This window comes from Chionomys nivalis, chromosome 7 (assembly GCF_950005125.1).
Source record: "Chionomys nivalis chromosome 7, mChiNiv1.1, whole genome shotgun sequence".
Taxonomy (NCBI): domain Eukaryota; kingdom Metazoa; phylum Chordata; class Mammalia; order Rodentia; family Cricetidae; genus Chionomys; species Chionomys nivalis.
In genome coordinates, this window is record NC_080092.1 from 53,636,162 (window position 1) to 53,655,308 (window position 19,147).

At 48.6% G+C, this 19,147-nt stretch overlaps 2 protein-coding genes across 2 annotated transcripts; both read left to right on the forward strand.

The window, feature by feature from the left end:
* Positions 1-1,369: 1,369 nt before the first annotated feature.
* Positions 1,370-12,241, forward strand: Xaf1 (XIAP associated factor 1). The gene is made up of 6 exons (XM_057775543.1): positions 1,370-1,401; positions 3,008-3,143; positions 4,843-5,038; positions 5,979-6,061; positions 7,713-8,030; positions 11,602-12,241. The coding sequence occupies exons 1-6, from the start codon at positions 1,370-1,372 to the stop codon at positions 11,641-11,643; spliced, it is 807 nt and encodes a 268-aa protein (XP_057631526.1). The 3' UTR covers positions 11,644-12,241.
* A 2,554-nt stretch (positions 12,242-14,795) lies between these two features.
* On the forward strand, positions 14,796-17,552 carry Fbxo39 (F-box protein 39). The gene is made up of 3 exons (XM_057773294.1): positions 14,796-15,821; positions 16,691-16,867; positions 17,424-17,552. Exons 1-3 carry the CDS (start codon positions 14,796-14,798, stop codon positions 17,550-17,552), a joined length of 1,332 nt encoding a protein of 443 aa, XP_057629277.1.
* The last annotated feature ends 1,595 nt before the right edge of the window (positions 17,553-19,147 follow it).

Sequence of the window (19,147 nt, forward strand, 5' to 3'; positions counted from 1 at the left end):
AGGTCAGCACAAACACAAGTGATTTCCTGCTGTGACATTCAAAAGCTGCTTCGTCACTGGGCGACAGGACTTCAGCTCTCTGTAGTCTTACGTGGCTACTGTTTCACAGACAGTTTCACCGTTTTCAGAAATGTCAATATTTGGTGCCTGGCTGTATTTGTGAATGTGTCAGTTGTCACAGAGATATACTATTTTGTGATTGTGTGTGTGTATGTGTGTGTGTAATAGAGACCAACCCCAAAGCCTCAAACATTCTAGGCAAGTGCCATACCACTATCTATCCCTCCCCAAACCCCTTTTATCATCTTTATTCATTTAATTAATGATGCCTTGCTTCTTCCTGCAGGTGGAAAAGAGAAAACAAACACAAGAAACCAGCAACTGTTCTGTATCCACTTGATTCCCTTATGCCATATAGGAATTGGACATGGATTGTCTTTAACAGAATTTGGTTTCTTTGAGCTCCAAAGATTCAAAGACGTGAGGTTAGCTAGTCTTGTCAGCCAACTCCCTGGGGATGTCGGTCCCTCCTTGAGAGCAAACATATCCTGACATGACAGCGATTTCGCATGCAACTTCTAGGAGCACCTGGACCCTAAGTCCCCCGGGAGCCCCAGTGTAACTGAGTTGGCCAGGAAACAGCTTCCGGGAGGCTGAGATGACCCGGATCAGCGATGGCAGAAGACTCACACCTTGGGTCATGTGGCCTGGGGACTTGCGCAGGTCATTTAGTCCCTTGGACCTCAGTTTTGCCATTTAAGGATAGGATGACAAGGTCTCCTTGTAGTGCCTGTCACCTTGGGCTTATGTTAGTGTTTGCCATCACTGTTTTTTGCAGAGGACAAACTCAGGAGTTATCCACGGCCACTCCCAACACTTGCCCCAAAGCTTCTAGGCTGAGCACCCAGCACCCTGCACCACCCTCCCACCCCCACCCAGTTCCTCACAGACCTTGTTTTCAGTCACTATAAACTGGAGCCCAAGCAGGGTGCAGGTGCGGGAGCTGCTTCTTCAGGATGCAGACTCAAGTTTAACACCATGGGGAGGATGGGACCAGACAGAGGCGGAGAGGAGGAGTGGTTGAGGAAGGGTTGAGGAAGGGTTGGGGACCCAGATGGAATGAAACCAGTCAGAGAGGGAGGGGGAGGGAGGGAGGGAGGAGCCATTGTACAACCCAGAGGAGACCTGCCCGGTGACCCCCACCCTGGAGGTCACAGGGCATGCTGTAGAGTGGCCTTCTGGGACCAGGTCCAGCTGCAGGGACCTGGGAACCACCCCAAGTGGAGAATTCTGAAAGTCCCCTCCTCCCTGCCGCTGTGAGCCAGACTAAGGAAACACTTTCAGTTTTGTTTTCCCAAAGGAGCGGACTATGGAGGCTGACTTCCAGGTGTGCCAGAACTGGTAAGGAAACACTTTCTCCAGGGCTGGCCAGGGAGAGGGGCAGAGCAGAGAAAGCTGTTTCTGAAGTATGAGGGGCACACCAGACAGAAAGCCAGGAGGGACTGGAACCCCTGGGGTGAGGAGCCCAAAACTAGATCTCTGCATAGAGTGGTCAGTGGTACCTCAGTGTCACTATACACCCTCAGCACAGGTGTTTCAGGCTGGCAGGTCAGCCATGAAGTTAAGTAGTCAGGGACTTGTCCCTAACAGGGTATTCATACCTGTCGGAGCTTAGATCCCAGTGTGGGGGCCCTGGCAGCATCTGTGAGAGGGACCTTGAGAGGAACTTTGGGGTTATTCCCTTCATCCACCCGACAAAGGAGAACATGCAGGACAGAGCAGAGAGCAATGACCACATCTCCACGTACAGGGAGCCTGACTCCCAGCAGAACCCTCCTGTTGCAGTCACTGGGTTAAGCCTCCCCAGGATCTCCAGACTCTGGGAGAAGTGCTGAGTGTGTAGGCAGGCAGAACAGAGAGGGCCAGCCGAGCAAGGGGATGTCACCCTGTGCAGCCGTGGGGACAGCTTGATCAGGCTGACAGCAGTGAGGTTTTCCAGTCCCTCTGTGGCCATGACCCAGGTGCTCAGGCCCTGGGGCGCCTGCCTGGCCTTTTAGGGATGGAGTTCCAGTTTCCTTTCTCCTCAGCGGCTCAGCGGCTCAGGTAAGTGGGTGAAAGATTCATCATTTCTGGCGATGAGCTTATCAGAGAACACCCTGCTCTGGCAGACTCTCTGGGGTCTCAGCCCCTGTCTGGGTAGATTCAGGAGAGCCCAGCGACAGGAGACAGCTGGGTGGACATTTGCTCATAAAGGGCTGGGAAACCTTGGATATTCTAAAAGTTGTCACTGGTGTAGGAAGTGCTAGCCTGCCACGCCGACTGCTGTGTTAGTTATTTTGTTGCCATGATGGCTTTACTGAGAGATAACTGGAAATGGATAAGCTTTACCTTCCTCCCTCCCCAGCTCTGTGGAGGTGGGGGAGTACTGGACACTGAGCCTAGGGTAGTGCAGAGAAGCCAGTCACTCTACCGAGTTATATCCCCAGCTCTATTTTTACTTTGCATTTTAAGGGTCTCACTAAGTTGTCCAGGCTGATCTTGAACTCACTCCATAGCTTAGGTAGGCCAGGAACTAGCCATCCTCCTGTCTCAGTCTCATGAACAGCTGGTAGTGCAAACCTGTGTCAACAGGCCCAACTGACTTGTACATGTTTAAAGTACACTTTAAACTTTGACATACGTTACTTATCTGTGAAAGCATCCCACAACCTAGGAAATAAACCTATCAGCACTCTCGAAAGTGTTCCTGCTGCCCTGTTGCCCTGGTAACACCTTCCTACCACTCTTTTCCCACCCACTCTCCTGGGCAGCGTGGTACTTCGTAGACTGCCGTCACACTTATTTTATGACGGCGAATTTTTCTGCTTTTTCAGCAGCACAAGCAGGGCAGGAAGGCATCACCGGCGTCACTGCTGCAGGCCTGGGAAGAACGTGCCCTACCTCCTGCTTACCTCCTGCTTTCTGCTAAGACAATGAGCCTTTCTTTCTCCCCCACTTTATCTTGAAGCAAAAGAAATGTGGCCTCTGCCCACTGCATTCTCCACAGGGCCCACTGCCTGAGATCCCTGGTCGTTTGCCCGGAATGTGAGAAACCCATCCCACGGTCAAAGATGAAGGAGCATGCAGACACTGTGCACCAACAGGTGAGCAAGTGGCAATCAGGACAGAGGTCTGGGGGTCAGTAGCTGGAATCCAATCCTCCCTGGCCCTGTGGGTAACTCATTTAGCCCCACCAGTTTGGGGAAAGGTTTTTTGTTTTTTTGTTTTGGGTTTTTTTTGTGTGTGTGTGTGTGTGTGTGTGTGTGTGTGTGTGTGCTACACTGAAGCTGTGCTGTTTTTCCCCTTCTACTTCTCTGCTGCGGGACTGTGGGTCTGGCAAGGTGAAGGATCCATTTTTTAAAAAGCTAAACATTCTTTAGAAACTTGTAAGGAGGAAGCAGATTGCCCCACCCCAGTTTTCTTCCCTGCCTTTCTGAGTCAGTCTCTATTGCGCTTTATCTTCCTGAGGATAAAGCTCAGGCAACCATTTAGATTCAAGCTGGTCCTACAAACACCTTTTGAGCCCTAGGCTAGGTGCTGGAGGAATGCTGAGATCGCCATTCCGGGTCTCCCTCCTCTAGGATCTCGTGGACTCAAATGGGAAGCATGGTTAGCCCTACTGTGTAAAGAGAGGCCAGGGCCTTGGACTGGAACCCACGTCTCTGTGTACACATGTTTGTATCCTAGGTAGGGTTACTGCTTTGATGAAACTCCATGATCAAAGCAACTTGGGGAGGAAAAGGTTTATTTGGCTTAAGGAAATCAGGACAGGAACTCAAGCGAGGCAGGAACCTGGAGGAGGTGAAGCAAAGACCATGGAGGCGTGCCACTTACTGGCTTGCTTCCCATGACTTGCTCAGCCTGCTTTCTTCTAGAACTCTGGGCCACCAGCCCAAGGATGGCACCACCCACAATGGCAGGGACACTCCCCCCATCAATCACTAAAAAAATGTCCAACAGCCAGATCTTTAGGAAGCATTTTCTCAGTTGAGACCACCTCCTTTCAGATAACTCTATCGTGCGTCAAGTTGACATAAAACCAGTCAGCACAGTTTGGGTGGCCTGTCTTATGTCACCAGCACGTTCAAGGCCTCCCCTGCTGAAGTTGATTTTTTTTCCTCTATGGGCAAGCAAACTAACCAGAGAGAAAGAGGCAGAGAGGGGAGGAGAGACCAGTCATAAAGATTCCCCTAGCCCTGATGACTGCCTCTCCATCTGAGCAGCCAGGAGAACTGTGGAGACCATTCTGCCCCAGAGATGCAAATTCCTCCACCCCACATACACGCTTGATGTGGAGATCTCCACGATCCATGCATGTGTTGCTTAACTTTTGTCTACTTGACACAAGTTCTGGTCTTGTGGGAAGACAGAATCTCAGTTGAAGAATTCCATCATATTGATCCATGGGTGTGTCGACGGGCATTTTCCTTATGATTGGTATGAGAGATCCCAGCCCACTGTGGGCAGTACCACTCCTTGGCAAGAGGTTCTGGGTTGTAAAGAGAACAAATCAGAGCAAGCCAGTAAGGAGCACTCCTCCATGGTCTCTGCTTCGATTTCTGCCTCCAGGTTCTTCCCTTGAGCTCCTGCCCCGGCTTCCCTGGATGACAGATTGTGCTGTGGAAGGATGAGATGAAATGACCCCTTTTCTCTCCAAGCTGTTTATTTCTCAGAGCAACAGAAAGCAAACTAGAGACTTCACGATCCCCAAGGACAATCTCTGCCTCTGACCCTTGCCAGCACTTTCTCTGATTGACTTCAGTTTCCTAGGGAGTTGGGCCCATGTCCTCCATCTTTCCACAGGCCAAGAAAATCCAACAGCACCCTGCTAAGTGCAAGTTCTGTGAGCTGGCCGTGCACTTCAGCAAGCTGGATGTCCACGAGTTCCACTGCGGCAGCCGGACGGAGCGCTGTCCACACTGCAACCAGCCCATCGTTCTCCGAGTGCTGGCCCAGCACAAAGCTGTGTGTCCTCGTGCAAAGGCCATGCCCGAGGAAGGTGAGTATCGGGGAGAAGATGGAGAGGGAAGGGATAGTTTCCAGGGCCAGATGCTCTCCTGGGCAGGATGCAATGACAGGAACCCTTAACAGCACAGGAGAGAATAGAGTCCATTCTGTATGTTTCCATTAAACTGGAGTAGCCTTCTTGTGTGTCTGCACACAATGACTTATCCCGGGAAAACTAGAGACAAGGGGTAGGGTATAAGAGCCACAGAGAAGAGGGAGAGAAAGCCATGGGAAATTCTAAATATGAAAGGCTTTCTTTACATGCCAAAGACAATCTTAGCCTGGTAAGGGCTACCCAAATCATCCTATAGATGAAAAACACACAAAGAGATGGGAAAACAAATAAGACTGCACTTTCCCACGTCCAGCACCAAGTCTGCTCCTCCTTTTCCACCAGAGTGCATTGCCTATTTTTATCATTATGTGATTTAAAAAAAAAAAAATGGTAAGAAGCAGCTTAAAGGAGGAAGGGTTTACTGAGGCTTACAGTTTGAGAAATAACAGTCTTGTTAAGGCATGGCGGCAGGAGTGGGAGGCACCACACCCGTCACTCTGAACCCACAGTGGGAAACAGAAGGGAGTAAAGACTTGGAGATGGGCTAAGAAACCTCAAGGCCTGCACCCAGCACCCCACTTCTTCCAGTGAGACTCTACCCATAAAGGTGCCACCACTTGCCAAAACAGCATTAATAGCTAAGAACCAAGCGTTCCAGTTCATGAGCTAACCAAGGGCTCCTCATCAGTGCCACTGTGATAAAAATGGCTGTCCAGCCAGTCCTCTCCTGTGTGGGTGCTGGGGGGTAAGGAACTCAAGACCAGGCTAGCCTAGGCATGGCTAACGCTCATGAACACAGGCCATGGGAGCATCCAGGAGAGAGGTGGGCCCACCGTGGTCAAGAACAGTTATTTGTGGTGTTTCTGTGTTCACTCAGGGAAGGGAAATGTATCTCCTGGAAGAACCCAGTGTGATTACTGCAAACAGATGATTCCAGAAAATAAGTATGTCTCCCATATGGTGAGTAGCAGTTTCCCAGAAGCCAGTGTATACTCCAGAAAGCAAGGTGTGGAATGCAGTTCCAGGTTTGCGCGGCTCAGTTATCAAAGGTTCTAACGTTTGCGGTTTCACTTAGTTTTGTTTCTCTATGTCTCAAGGTTTTCTTTAGGCAAGTTTAGCAGGCGTAGTTGGTTTTCATTTGTGCCCAGCCCATCAAGCAGCAGCCCTGACAACTCCTGATGGCCTTGGTCACCTCCGACAGTCACCAACCTTCAGGGCTGAGACTCTACAATGAGGTCCTCTCTGGGCCCTGAACTTTTAGACTTTCTGCCCATATGTTATTTAGCTGTGAACTCCCCGATGTGACCAAAGGGGCCTTCCCATCTTTCCATGATTTCTGACAGCATACTGAGTATTAAAAGGGGACTCCGAAGATGTCCGTTGGTGCAGCTGATTGGCTCGTTGCTTTTACGGAAGAGTACTGCCTGACTTAGCCCTCCATAGCCTTAAGCGCCTTTTAGTGCATTGTTGAGCCAAGTTACCTCTTGTCTTATAGAGCCCCCCCACAGACTAGGTAATTTCTACATGGCAGAAATGTGTGCCTCAGTGTTCTGAAGCCTTAAAATCCTAGTTCAGAGTGTAAGTATTTGGCGTCCAGGGAGGGCCTTACTGCTGCCTTGAATGCAGAGGCAGAAGAGCAAGCTAGCAGTTAGCTAGGCTGTTTGAAGCCTCTTTTACAGTCCCATTCATGTGGGAAGGGGCTTTATGACCTTCACCTCCTGAAAGTGCAGACCCCTATGACCATATGTGTAACATTTGGATTTTAATTTATTTTTTAGGGACCAGGGAAGACAAGGTTTCTCAACATAGCTCTGGCTATCCAGAAACTCAGTATGTAGATTAGGCTAGCTTTGACTTCATAGAAATCTGCCTGCCTCTATCTCCCAAGTGCTGGGAATAACAGCATGTGCCATCATGACAAATTTCTATATACATATATGTGTGTGTGTATATATATGTGTGTGTGTGTGTGTGCCTGCTTATCTGTATGTATACAATATGTACAATATATACCATATGTGTGCAGTGTGTGTGGAGGCCAGAAGGTATTATATCCCTAAAACTGGAATTACAGATGATTGTGAGCTGCCTGACATGGGTACTGAGAACCAACCATCCTGCGTTCTCTGTGAGAGCAGCCAGTCCCCTTTATGTCTGAGCCATTTCTCCTGTCCCCCAAGCCTAGATTCTAGAGGGACACATTCAGACCTCCATCTTTGCAACCTGAGTCTTTTTTCTTTTAACAAAGTCAGCTATAACATTGAATGTCTGCCTTGTATTATTCAGCATGAAATCTTTTTACATTTATTGATGTGTGTGTGTGTGTGTGACTGAGTGCATGCGTGCATGTGTGCGTGCATGTGTGTGTTTGCCGAGTGAAGGTCTTGTGGAGATAGGTTCCTTTGCTCTGCTACATGAGCTCCAGGAATCAGACTCGGGTCTTCCATCTCGACAGCAAGCACTCTTACTCACAGGGCCACGTTACTGCCCCTTCTCCGGCATTTCTAAGTGTTTATAGGGAGAACCTTTCAGGTTATCTCAGCAGTATTGTCCAACTAGTTATTACAGGTGAGGTCACTTTTTATAGCTCACACATCACTCACATTTGCAGAAACAATGCCCAGCCTCAAGGACTGTGACATATCTTCAGGATGGAAAGCCAAAAATCCTTCCTCCGTCCCTTACGAGTCAGGTGACTGGAAATCAAACATCCTCAGTGAAGAAAGATGTTCGCCCAAAGACAAAAATTAGAAACAGTGCAAGAAAGCAAGAGACAAAGGACCAAAATGGCGCCGTGGATCTGCCTTTGAAGTCTGCAGTGCAGCAGAGGGCTGCTCTTCCTACGGGCGATGAAGCAGCCTATGACATCCTGCGGAGGTGCCGTCAGTGTGGCATCTTACTGCCCTTGCCCATCCTAAATCCGCACCAGGTACCTTGCTCTCCCCTCAACCCTGCGGCCTCCTCACCTGGCAGTATCTTACCCAGCCTGGAGGGGAGGGTGATGGGGGATGTGGAGGGGTGGAGGGTGGAGGGATGGTGTATCAGTGTGGTGGCCGGACAGCTCCTCCCATGCTTCCTCCTGCTTCTGCGTGCCCAGCCACATTCTCTCCAGCCCATGCTACCTGGTTTGTGTCACTTCCCAGTCACTGGGTCACCTTTGAGGGTACAACTAGATCTCTCCTCTCTATGTCAGCAACTGTACCAGGCCCAGCCACAGGGCAACACCCCAAGGCCTGGAGGAAATGAGCCAAGCTGAGGGCTGTCAGTGAGCTCTTTCCAGGAGGAGATAGGCAGCTTAAGCCGGAGAGCAGAAGGGTCTGGCTCCAGATGTGAAGGCAGCTGGTGGCTTGCCTCCAGCACACCCAGGTTTATAGCCGGCTCCCTCATCCTGAGTTCCCCATTCAAGACTATCATCTTTTTAAAGAAAGCTTTGTTCTTAGGATTTTATTGTTATTAGGAGGAGGGCCACACTAGTAAGCATGCGGAGGTCAGAGGACAACTCTGTGGGGTCAGTTCTTATCTCCCGCACCTCTAAGAGTTCCAGGCGTGGCTAGGTTTGTATAGCAAGCGTTTCCACCCACTGAGCCACCTTCTGGGCCCCCAAGACTATTTCTTGTAATAATGCGAGTTGCCATTAGAAGTAGGTCAACCATCGCGTATGTTACAATTGTTACAATATGTAACAAGTGTTGCAGCGCTCGGCCATGGCTGACCTTCCTTATAGGCAGTACAGGCTACTTTACCCTTATTCTACAGATGAGGAAAACGGGGGGGGGGGGGGGGGATGCAGAACCATTTGGGGGACTTTACAATGTAAGCCTCCAAAGTGCATGCTCTTAAGTTCTTGGCTAGAGACTCGGTAGTCTGCCACTTTAAAAAACACAAATATTAAACCCTAGCACATAGGAGGCAGAGGCAGGTGGATTTCTGTGAGTTCCAGGCCATCCTGCTCTACATAGAGAATTCTTAGATAGCCAGGACTACATAAAGAGAACCTGTCTTTTAGAAAGCCTAAATTTTGTTATAATAGACATTATTTGGTAATGTCAACCAAAAGCTAGTTTTCAAACTACCTCAGTGTCTTCGTTTGCTGTGACAAACACTAAGACCAAAATCAGTTTGGAGAGGGAAAGGGTTATTTCACCTTACTGCTTATAGTCCATCATCCAGGGAGGTCGGGGCAGGAGCTTGAAGGACGGAATAGATGCAGAGGCCATAAAGGAATGCTGCTTGCTGGCTTGCTCCCTCAAAGCTTGCTCAGCCTCCTTTCTTAAAGCGCCCATGACCACCAACCCAGGGGTGGCACTACCCAAAATGAACTGGGAACCTCCCACCGCAATTATTAATCAAGAAAATGGCCCACAGATTTGTTACAGGCCAATGTGATGGTGGCATTTTATCAATCAAGGTCTCTCTTTCCAGATGACCCTAGGCTGTGTCAAGTTAACAAAAAACTAACCAGCAGTCAGTCAGGGTTAGTGGTGAATTCCTGTAATCGTAGCACTGAGGGAAGCTGAGACCGTTACCGTTGAGGCGGTAGCTCGATGGTTAAAGAGCTCGCTGGGCAAACATGAGGATGTGAGTTCAAATCTGCAGAAGCTATGCAAAGGCCGGGCACAGTGACTCTGTGCCAGGGGAATAGAGACAGGTGGGTCCCAGGCACTCACTGGCCAGACAGTCTAGCTGAAATTGTGACTTTGAGGTTCAGTGAGAGACCCTGGCCCAAAACAAAGCAGAGGCACAATCAAGAAAAGATACCAAAGACCCTCACACACATATCTGCACATACATGCAAACGCCACACACAGTTTTTTAAAAAAGGAAGACTGAGACAGCCCAGGCTACATGGTGAGTTCAAGGTCAACTAAGTTATATAGTGAGATCCTATGTTGACGATAGGTAGATAGATGGATGATAGATAGATCAATGATAGATAGATAGATGATAGATAGATGGATGGATAGATAGATAGATAGATAGATAGATAGATAGATAGATAGATAGATAGATAGATAGAAGATAGATTGACAGACAGATAGATGGGGGAGAACGGACTAGGTATATAGTTCAGTGATAAAACATTTGTCCATCATGCTTAAGGCCTTAGGTTCATTCCTCAGCATCACACATATACACACAAGCTAAATCTCCCCACCTGCTCCATGTCCCCAGTCACATCGCCGAGGAAGCAATTTCAGCAGCCTGCGGGTGTCCTTTCAAAACCTTATCTTCTCTACCGCGTGCCACAGGGTTGAATTGTCTGTCAACCGTGTGTTATCTTGGTATATTTATTACTCTGCTGTTTGCTTTTATTACTTTATAAGATGAGCAGTCCTTCAGAAAGGGAGGTTTTTTTCTAATTTATTTATGCATGTGTAAGTTTTATAAAAAATGAACTGATTTCATCTGTAGTGGGGTATTTCCTTCCATACTTTTCTCCATCCTTGCCAGACATAGCAAGTAGAAATACTTTATGCCCAACCAAATTTGAATTTCAAAGGAATGAAGACTATTTTTAATTTAAGCATGTTCTGAGAAATTGTAAAAAAAAAAAAAATCAACCATTATGGTCCATTTTCAGTATGAAAAATGCATTTCAGAATGAAAACGCATTTAGAGCTCACTACGGAATTGCAAGCAAGCAGGAGGCCCCGTGCCTTCTCTGGCCAGCAGCTGACACCCATGTTCCTGGGTGCTTCTTATTTATGTCAGTGTTTAAGTTACCTGCTACCTGACGGAGCCCCCGTAGTGGGCAGAAGCAGATCTCAACCAGCACCCCTGGGGTTGGGGAGCTACGCTGGAAAATCTAACTGAAGAATCAACCTGTGGGAAAGGTGGGCAGGAATGTTGCACACCTGGGAGCTACAAAATCCACTGCTCTGCACCAAAGAGACCGCTAGCCGTTTTCACCTTTTCTCTCAAGACTTTGCAGAGCCCTAAAACTGCTCCACCTGCCTCTGTTTCAGTACTTTCTTGTCCTGTCCCCCCCATAAGATGACTCTTATGGAGGGAGCACCATTTTCTCTCACACAGCAATCCTTTGAGTCTCCGCAACCAAAAGTTAATGTGTATTTTACTCAAAATCCCTGTGATATACCCATATGCAAGCGTGAGTATTTGGGAGTGTTGCTATACACTTTCTTCTATACCTCAGTCCTAGGACTTGGTGCTAACCAAAAAACAATGTGGCTCACTGATTTCAGTGGTTACACAGAAACCCTACATGTACCTCTTCCTGTTCGCCCATGATGCCCGCTCCTTCATTAACCACTACCCCAAGTCTTTTCGATGCAGTCTCATCCCAGTCTCAGTCAGGCAAGCTTTAGAACAAGGGACAGGAACACCCAGAGACCAGCAGCATTTGAGGGACTAAGATGTAGCTGGTAGCGTGCAGGTTTTGATAGCCCCAGCGGGTGGGGAGAAACAACAGAAAAGCTAGTCCATACTCAGCAACTTGCCTCCCACTTGAAACTTTTTAACATCTATTTTCATTTCTTTAGGAGAAGTGCCTGAGGTTAGCTCTTCGAAAGAAAAACAATTGAGGAGCAGCAGCTAGCTCTGGAGGAAAGAGGCCCTATGGCTCAGAAGATTTCCAGTTTCCCCTGGCTTCCCTGGTTCCTTGCGTGGTGGTCGCAACTTTGTTTTCTTTACCAATCTCTGTAATTGATTTTTTGCCCTTTAATTTTTGACAGTTTCATATGTTTACAAAGGTTTTGTAAGCATACTTATCCCATTGCCTTCCCTCATCCCAACCCGACTCCTGTGAACCCTCCCTTCCTACTGCGTGCGTGCGTGTTTGCGTGTGTGCATGCACATACTAGCACACACATGCATATGCAGGTCTTGCGCAGGTCACCACAGCTGGCATGTGCCCATGTTTGCAACAGCCATGGCCATGCTAGATCCAGAAGAACACATTTTATAGCGTTCTATCCAGGCCCTAATCCCCAGGCTCTCATAAGCTTTCTGCCCCATCTTCCACAATGCCCCCTGGGCCTTGGAGGGGTAATGGCGTCTCATTCTAGTTCAGGGCAGGGTACACAATGTCACTCTCAGCACTTTGGGTGGCCTTTATTTATGAAAAGAGACAGGCTTTAATGGTTGGGCTTCAGAAAATATTTGGCTCCAAAATAAACTATTTCTTCATCTCCTTTGAGGTGAGTGGTATGTTTTTCACTTTGGAGGGGGAGGGCGGACAAAGCGAATGGGGGGTGATAGGGTGGGGAGGGAGGTGTGCAGGAGAAGCCTTCAGCAGTAAAATAAGGGATAAGTGACAACTTCACTGGGGACAGACAGAATAGTCAACTTGCAGCCCCCGAACTTCAGCAAAAAGGTTACTCACCAAGCAAGGTGGGTGGGGTTAGGTGTGCGCCACCTTGGGGAAGATGGGAACCGGAACTAAGCTCAGGCTTTGTTAGGTTCAAGTCAGATCTGCTTGCGACTCAATTTGAAGCCCACCTTTTGGGGCTAAGGGGTTACCTCATCTGAGGATAGGAGAGTGGAGGCCCTGGGCTAACGTGGGAGGAATCCTCATCTGAGGACAGGAATGGAAGCCCAAAGCTTCCGGAGGGAAACTGGGGAAAACGACCCTGAGCATCAAGTTGGGATCAGACCTCTTCGGTGGTGCGAGCAGAGATAAGAGCAGGGCACCTGGCGAGCCCAAGATGCGCCTCCCTCCAGCCTCCTGCCTTCCCCTAGCGCTTTTCAGATGGGTCTGAGTCGCGCCCTCCCCGCCCTCTTCCCTCGCCAGCATTGGCTCTGGCAACTCCGAGTTTGGGACCCAGAGATCGGCAGGCTCTAGCAGAGCCAGTGGGTGGCGGCGCGTCACAAAGGCGGCCGTGGCTTTAGCCGCGGCGAGCGCAGGGTGCCGCCCGGGTTGCTCTCGGAGTCGGCGTGGGAGCAGCAGCGCGGGCGGAGGGGCAGGCGCGCTCGGCGTCCCTGCAGCCCGAGCGGGGCGCAGCGAGCCGGTAACGGGCGGCGCGAGGCACCCACGCACCTGGCGGGCAGCTGTGGTCCCACGCGGCCGCGAGGCCCGCGTGGGAGGGGCGCCGGGTGATGGGACAGCCTTAAGTTTCCCTCGCTGGTTGGCAGCTATGTCATATTATGGTGGACCAAACCCAGGTTTGGGAATTCTAGCGTAGGTTCGAATTCCACACCCATACATACACTTAGAATACCCTCTCACTAGGAACCTTTATTAACCTCCCAAAGCCCTCTGATTCTCTATGTGCAAAATGCGCGTGTTCCCTGTTTTCACTGAGAAAATGCAGAAGTACCTTGACCCCAACTTACAGAGTTTCCGGCACTTTCTATCTCCTAGGTGTATTCCCTGCATCAGTTCATCTAAATTTCCCAAAACTGGGAGAAAGGAATGACTATTAACAGACTAGGCACTGAGGCACACAGAAATTTACTAAGATCCCAGTAGCAATTGACAGGCCATTAGGTCCCATTATCTCCTGCCACTGGGAGTATCGTTTATTATTTGGGGAATCCTTGCAAAGGAAAAAAAAGTCTAACTCAGGAACAGAGAACGGCTCAGTGAGTAAAGCATTGGCATACAGGTGCAGGGACATGAGTTTGAATCCATTTCCAAGACCCATATAAACTTGTAGTTCTAATCCAGGCTATCTAAATAAGAGAAATTGTAAACAGAAGAAAGGCCACAAAAGACCCTGTTTTAAACACAGTGGAAGGTGAAAACCTATATCAGAGGCTGTCCTCTGACCTCCACACATACACCACAGCACGTGTACACACACACACCGTCTGGGAAGCACTATGTGCCCAGTTTATGCAGTGCTGGGGATCAAGCCCTGAGCTTTGAGTGAGCTAGTCAAGCACTCTATGACCAAGCAACACCCCAGCTTTGGGTTTTGTTTTTTTGTTTTGTTTTTTGTTTTTATCTTTCCATATTACCTTTTGACCACAGTTTGTTTACAAGCAAAGTTTTGGGTTGTTGTTGTTAAATAGAATTTACAAGTTCAAGATATGAAAACAATTGTTACCCAATATGCATCACACATGTTCACACTTCTGTGGCTTCACACACACTGTTTCCTCTGCCTATAACACAATCAGCTTTTCCTCTGCCACTCAGCCAGCCTAATCTGCCTTGCAAATTCCATCCATCCTTCAAAGCTGGACTCCAGCGTCACCTCCTTGGAGCAGCCCTCCTTACAGGGAAACTAGTCACTTAATTTGTGCTATCCCCACCCCTACCCCGGCTTCTCTGGCTGGGCTAACACTCACTGGCTGTTTCATTTTAATGAAATCAGGGTCTTGCTACATAGCCCAGGGTGACTGGGACTTACTGTGTAGCCCAGGCTAGCCTTGAGTTTTTGTTCCTTCTGCCTTAGCCTCCTGAGTTCTGGGATTACAGGAGAATGCCACCACAGGCAGCTTCTCGCTGTGCTGAAGTTGTGTGCTGGCCTGTGACCCTGGATGAACTGTATGCAGTCTCCACAGGTGTGGGGCTTGTCCTGGATTCGTCAATGAACCACCTACATCTGGCACAGTGCCTGATCAGAACAGTCGAAGTGCAGAGAAAGTTTGTTCACACGAGTTTGAGCTCTGTTTGGCAGGTAACAGTCTTCCTTTTTTACCCCTCACAGTGAACACGTGACTGCATTTCCTTCCCCGCTTTGGGAAGCCCTGCTCACCACACTACTACCCTGTACATCTGGGTTCTTAGATGGACAAAGAAGGTGAGGAAATCCAGCCCCAAGAGCAGAGCTGCTGGGCCGCTCTGCCAGATGTGTGCCTGCGACGTATCTTCTGGTGGCTGGGAGACAGGGACAGGTCCAGAGCTGCCCTGGTCTGCAGAAAGTGGAACCAGATAATGTACTCAGCTGACCTCTGGCGATACAGGACCATCACATTCAGCGGGAGGCCATCGAGGGTACACGCATCCGAGTTTGAGTCAGCACTCTGGTATGTTAAGAAATTCGGCCGCTACCTGGAACACTTGGAAATCAAGTTCCTGAACCCTTACAATGCCGTCTTGACCAAGAAGTTCCAGGTCACCATGCGAGGCCTCCTGTCATGCCTCGGCAAGAGTAACAACCGTCTGAAGTCACTCTCTATCCAGCACCTGGAGCTGGACCGAATGGTCTGGAGAAACAGCATCAGAGGCTCGCTCATCAAGAGCCTGAGTTTTTTCTTAAAGAAAATGGGCAAACACCTGGACCATCTTAGCTTGAAAGGAGCCCGGCTGACAGTGGAGCAAGGCTGTCACATCCTCAACTCCCTGAGCTACCTTCGGAATGAGAACTTGGCCTCGGAGCTCAACATCGAGGACTTCTTCAGCCATCACCTGGCCGTCTATGGCAGCTCCCAGTTCAACAAGGCCATGGCCACATTCCACAACCTGACTTTCCTAACACTCAACTACAACTGTATCTCCGATGAGCTGCTCGAGACCCTGAGTGAAAACAACGCTGGCACCCTCCGGACCATGAACATCAAATGTCACGTTCACGACCCCCATGGCCAGGTCGTCTGGGGCATGTCCTGGGCAAAACTGGCCAGGGAGGCCAGCAACCTGAAGGTGAACTTCTTCTTTGAGCGAGTCATGAAGTATGAGCGCCTAGTCCGGATCTTGCTGCAGGAGATTCCAGTCAGGAGCATCAGCCTAAGAAGCTGCTATTTCAGTGACCCAGACTGGTCCATGCGGCCCACTCTGACGGATCTCCTGCCTACCTTCCGGAACACACTGCAGGTAATTGGGGCTTGTGAGGGGCTACTGTTCACAGGAAAGCCTGCTACCTGTTCTTGGCTAGGCTTCTTTTTTCTTCTTTTTCTTTTTTTAATTAGGATTTTTTTTTTTTTTTGATTTTTCGAGACAGGGTTTCTCGGTAGCTTTTGATTCCTGTCCTGGAGATAGCTCTTGTAGACCAGGCTGGCCTCGAACTCACAGAAATCCGCCTGCCTCTGCCTCCCAAGTGCTGGGATTAAAGGCGTGCTCCACCACCACCCGGCATTAGGATTTTTTTTTATAATTTATTTTTAATTTTAAGCACATTGGTATGAGAGTGTTAGATTCCTGATCCAAACTGAGTTACAGACAGTTGTGAGCTGCCATGTGGGTGCTGGGAGTGTTTGAACCTGGGACCTCTGGAAAGGCAGCCAGTGCTCTTAACCGTTGAGCCATCTCCCCAGCCCCTAATTAGGATTTTTTAATATAATCTTTTTTCATTTTACATAGCTATCCCCGTTCCCACTACATGGTCACTTAGTTCTTTATCAAAGTTCTACATGTTCCCAAGCGCACTCTCAGGCCTCCCACGCACCTCCTCGCAAGACCGCTATTCACTGCCTACACGCGGGAACTTCCTGGCTGGCTGTCCACCAAAAAGAGCTCACCTTCCCTATTGTCAAGCTGTGAAGCCTGAGCCAGGAGGTGTCTTGCTGGCGACAGGCAGCCTCTGCCCACTGGCTCACAGCAGTAGATAGGTTGCCCCTTGGTTCCTGGGTTCAGCAATAAGCGGGGATGGGAAGAACCAAACTTGACAAGTCACTGGAGACCTCTGGGCAGTACCAGCACCTCTGACCCCTTCTCCCCACCGTCTCCCTCCCATGCTTGTCTAGAAGCTAACATTTGAGTTCAACAACAACCACGAGTCACTAGACGAGCAGCTGCACCTCCTCATCCTGGCCTGTCGAAAACTGTTTTACTTCAAAATCTGGGCTTTCCTGGACGTTACGTTTGTGGAGCGGATCCTGAAGAGTCAGGAGGAGAGGCAGTGCTCCCTGCGTACACTAAAGGTAAGGACCCTCAGCTGCTCACATGGGTTGAAGCGGGGACACCTAGACTTGGCACGTCTGCTCTGATGAGGGGTGGAAATTGGAACAGGAAACACATACGAGACACACACTGTCCCCTGCATCTGTCCATGGGAGATGACCAGCCCTACAGGCAGGATCTGGAAGTCTCTTATACTCTGTCTCCCATGGGTTCTACATCCATGAAGCCTGCCAACTTTGTTTTTACTGAAGATGTACATTTTTATATTATTCCCTAAGCATAACATCCACATTATAGTAAGAATTATAAGCAACTCAGAGATAATTTGCATGCACTGTTTTATTTTCCATAAGGGACTTAAGCATCCATGCATGCATCGTGGATTCTAAAGGAGATCCTGGAATCAAGCCCTCATGGGTACCAAGGGAAACTGTGCTTAGGGTTTTTCTGATTCAACCATTAATTGTGTGTGTAGATGCATTTGGATGGTTGTCAGATCTTAAGTGATGTAGTCATCGTGTGTGTGTGTGTGTGTGTGTGTGTGTGTGTGTGTCTGGTGTTTCTTTATCGGCACAGGTGAGAATTTATACAAACCGATATGAGACGAATGAAGAGGACAGGACCCTACGGGAAATTTACAGGAAATACAGAAAGCTGATCGATTCAGAACTTAACTATTTTGTCATCGCCTACCCCATGATGTAAAGAGTGCTCTCCAGAGGAAGACATCTAGACGCACTTTAACCTGAAAACGCGACTCTCAGGGAATTACATTAGGGACTCCCTTGCCCTCATCCCTTTTTCTTCTCTCCTTCTTTGTCAGTTCCACACCCTCATGAACATCCTGGCAAAGGCTGGACCTGCTGGTGATGGCAAGGCCCCAAGCGTCTTTAAAGTGCTATCTTTACCACCAATCCCGGCTGATTGCTTTTTGTCATTTGGTGTAGTTTTTGGTTTGGTTTGATTTGGTTGGTTTTAGACATTTCCACTTAGCCACAGTTTTCTGCTAAGGGAGTCTGACTCCTGCTTTCCGGAGTAGGTGCGGCCAGACAGTGAACCAACCTTCTACCAGCGGACTTTACCATTTGGAAATACTTTGTAGCCAGGCAGTGGTGATGCATGCCTTTAATCTTAACACTTGGGAGGCAGAGGCAGGTGAATTCCTGAGTTAAAGGCCAGCCTGGTCTACACAGTGAGTCCCAGGACAGCCAGGGCTACACAGAGAAACCCTGGAAAAACAAAACAACAACAAGAAATGCTTTGTATCCTGGCTGACCTTCATGTCAGAGCCTCCTGACCTTGAGGTTGTCTGGGCCTGAACACACACAAATAGAACCCACCAGTATGTCCATGGATGATGCAAACCCATTCCACCTTAAGACAGAACTTCTCACAGAAGGAAGGAACTCAGATGCTGGGTTATCAGCCCTGTGAAAGAATCCTGCCTCGCCTTGACCTATGTCTCCTTTTAGTTGCAAAGACAGACTAGAAGTGCCAGTTACACCCATGTTCAAAATGAATCTGCAATGTAGTGTGCCCTGATGCTATGTTAAGATGGAGGAAAAACACAAATCTCTACACTTAGAATTATATCTATCATATAAAACACATCTAAAGACATTTTTAAAATCTGTAAGAGTTGTAACAAAGACTGATTGGGAGTAGAATTTTGTTGGGTATCTTTTGTCTTTTTTGTTTTCCTTTATTTTTCAACTTGTCTACAATGATGACGTCATTTTTGGTTTTTGGTTTTTGTTTGTTTGTTTTGGTTTTACAAGACAGGGTTTCTCTGTAGCTTTGGAGCCTATCCTGCAACTAGCTCTTACCAGGCTGGCCTCAAACTCACAGAGACCCACCTGCCTCTGCCTCTTGAGTGCTGGGATTAAAGGCATGTCCCACCACTGCCCGGCGATGATACCAATATGCCTCTGGTCATCAGTGACCTCTGGGTCCTAGGGCTGGGTCATGGGTATTTCTTCTGTTCCTTTGATGTCTTTTAAAGTGTCTTCATTTTTTAAAAAAAAAAAAAAAAATGACCTATCAAATATTAGATATCCTTACAGCATTTTCAAACAAAGTGTTTGATGACTCTTCTTCCTCACCCTCCCCTGTCACCGCCCCCCTTGTAAAGCCCTCCAGTCTCTCTCTCTTTTTTTTTTTTTTTTTTTTTTTTTTGGTTTTTCGAGACAGGGTTTCTCTGTGGTTTTGGAGCCTGTCCTGGAACTAGCTCTTGTAGACCAGGCTGGTCTCGAACTCCCAGAGATCCGCCTGCCTCTGCCTCCCGAGTGCTGGGATTAAAG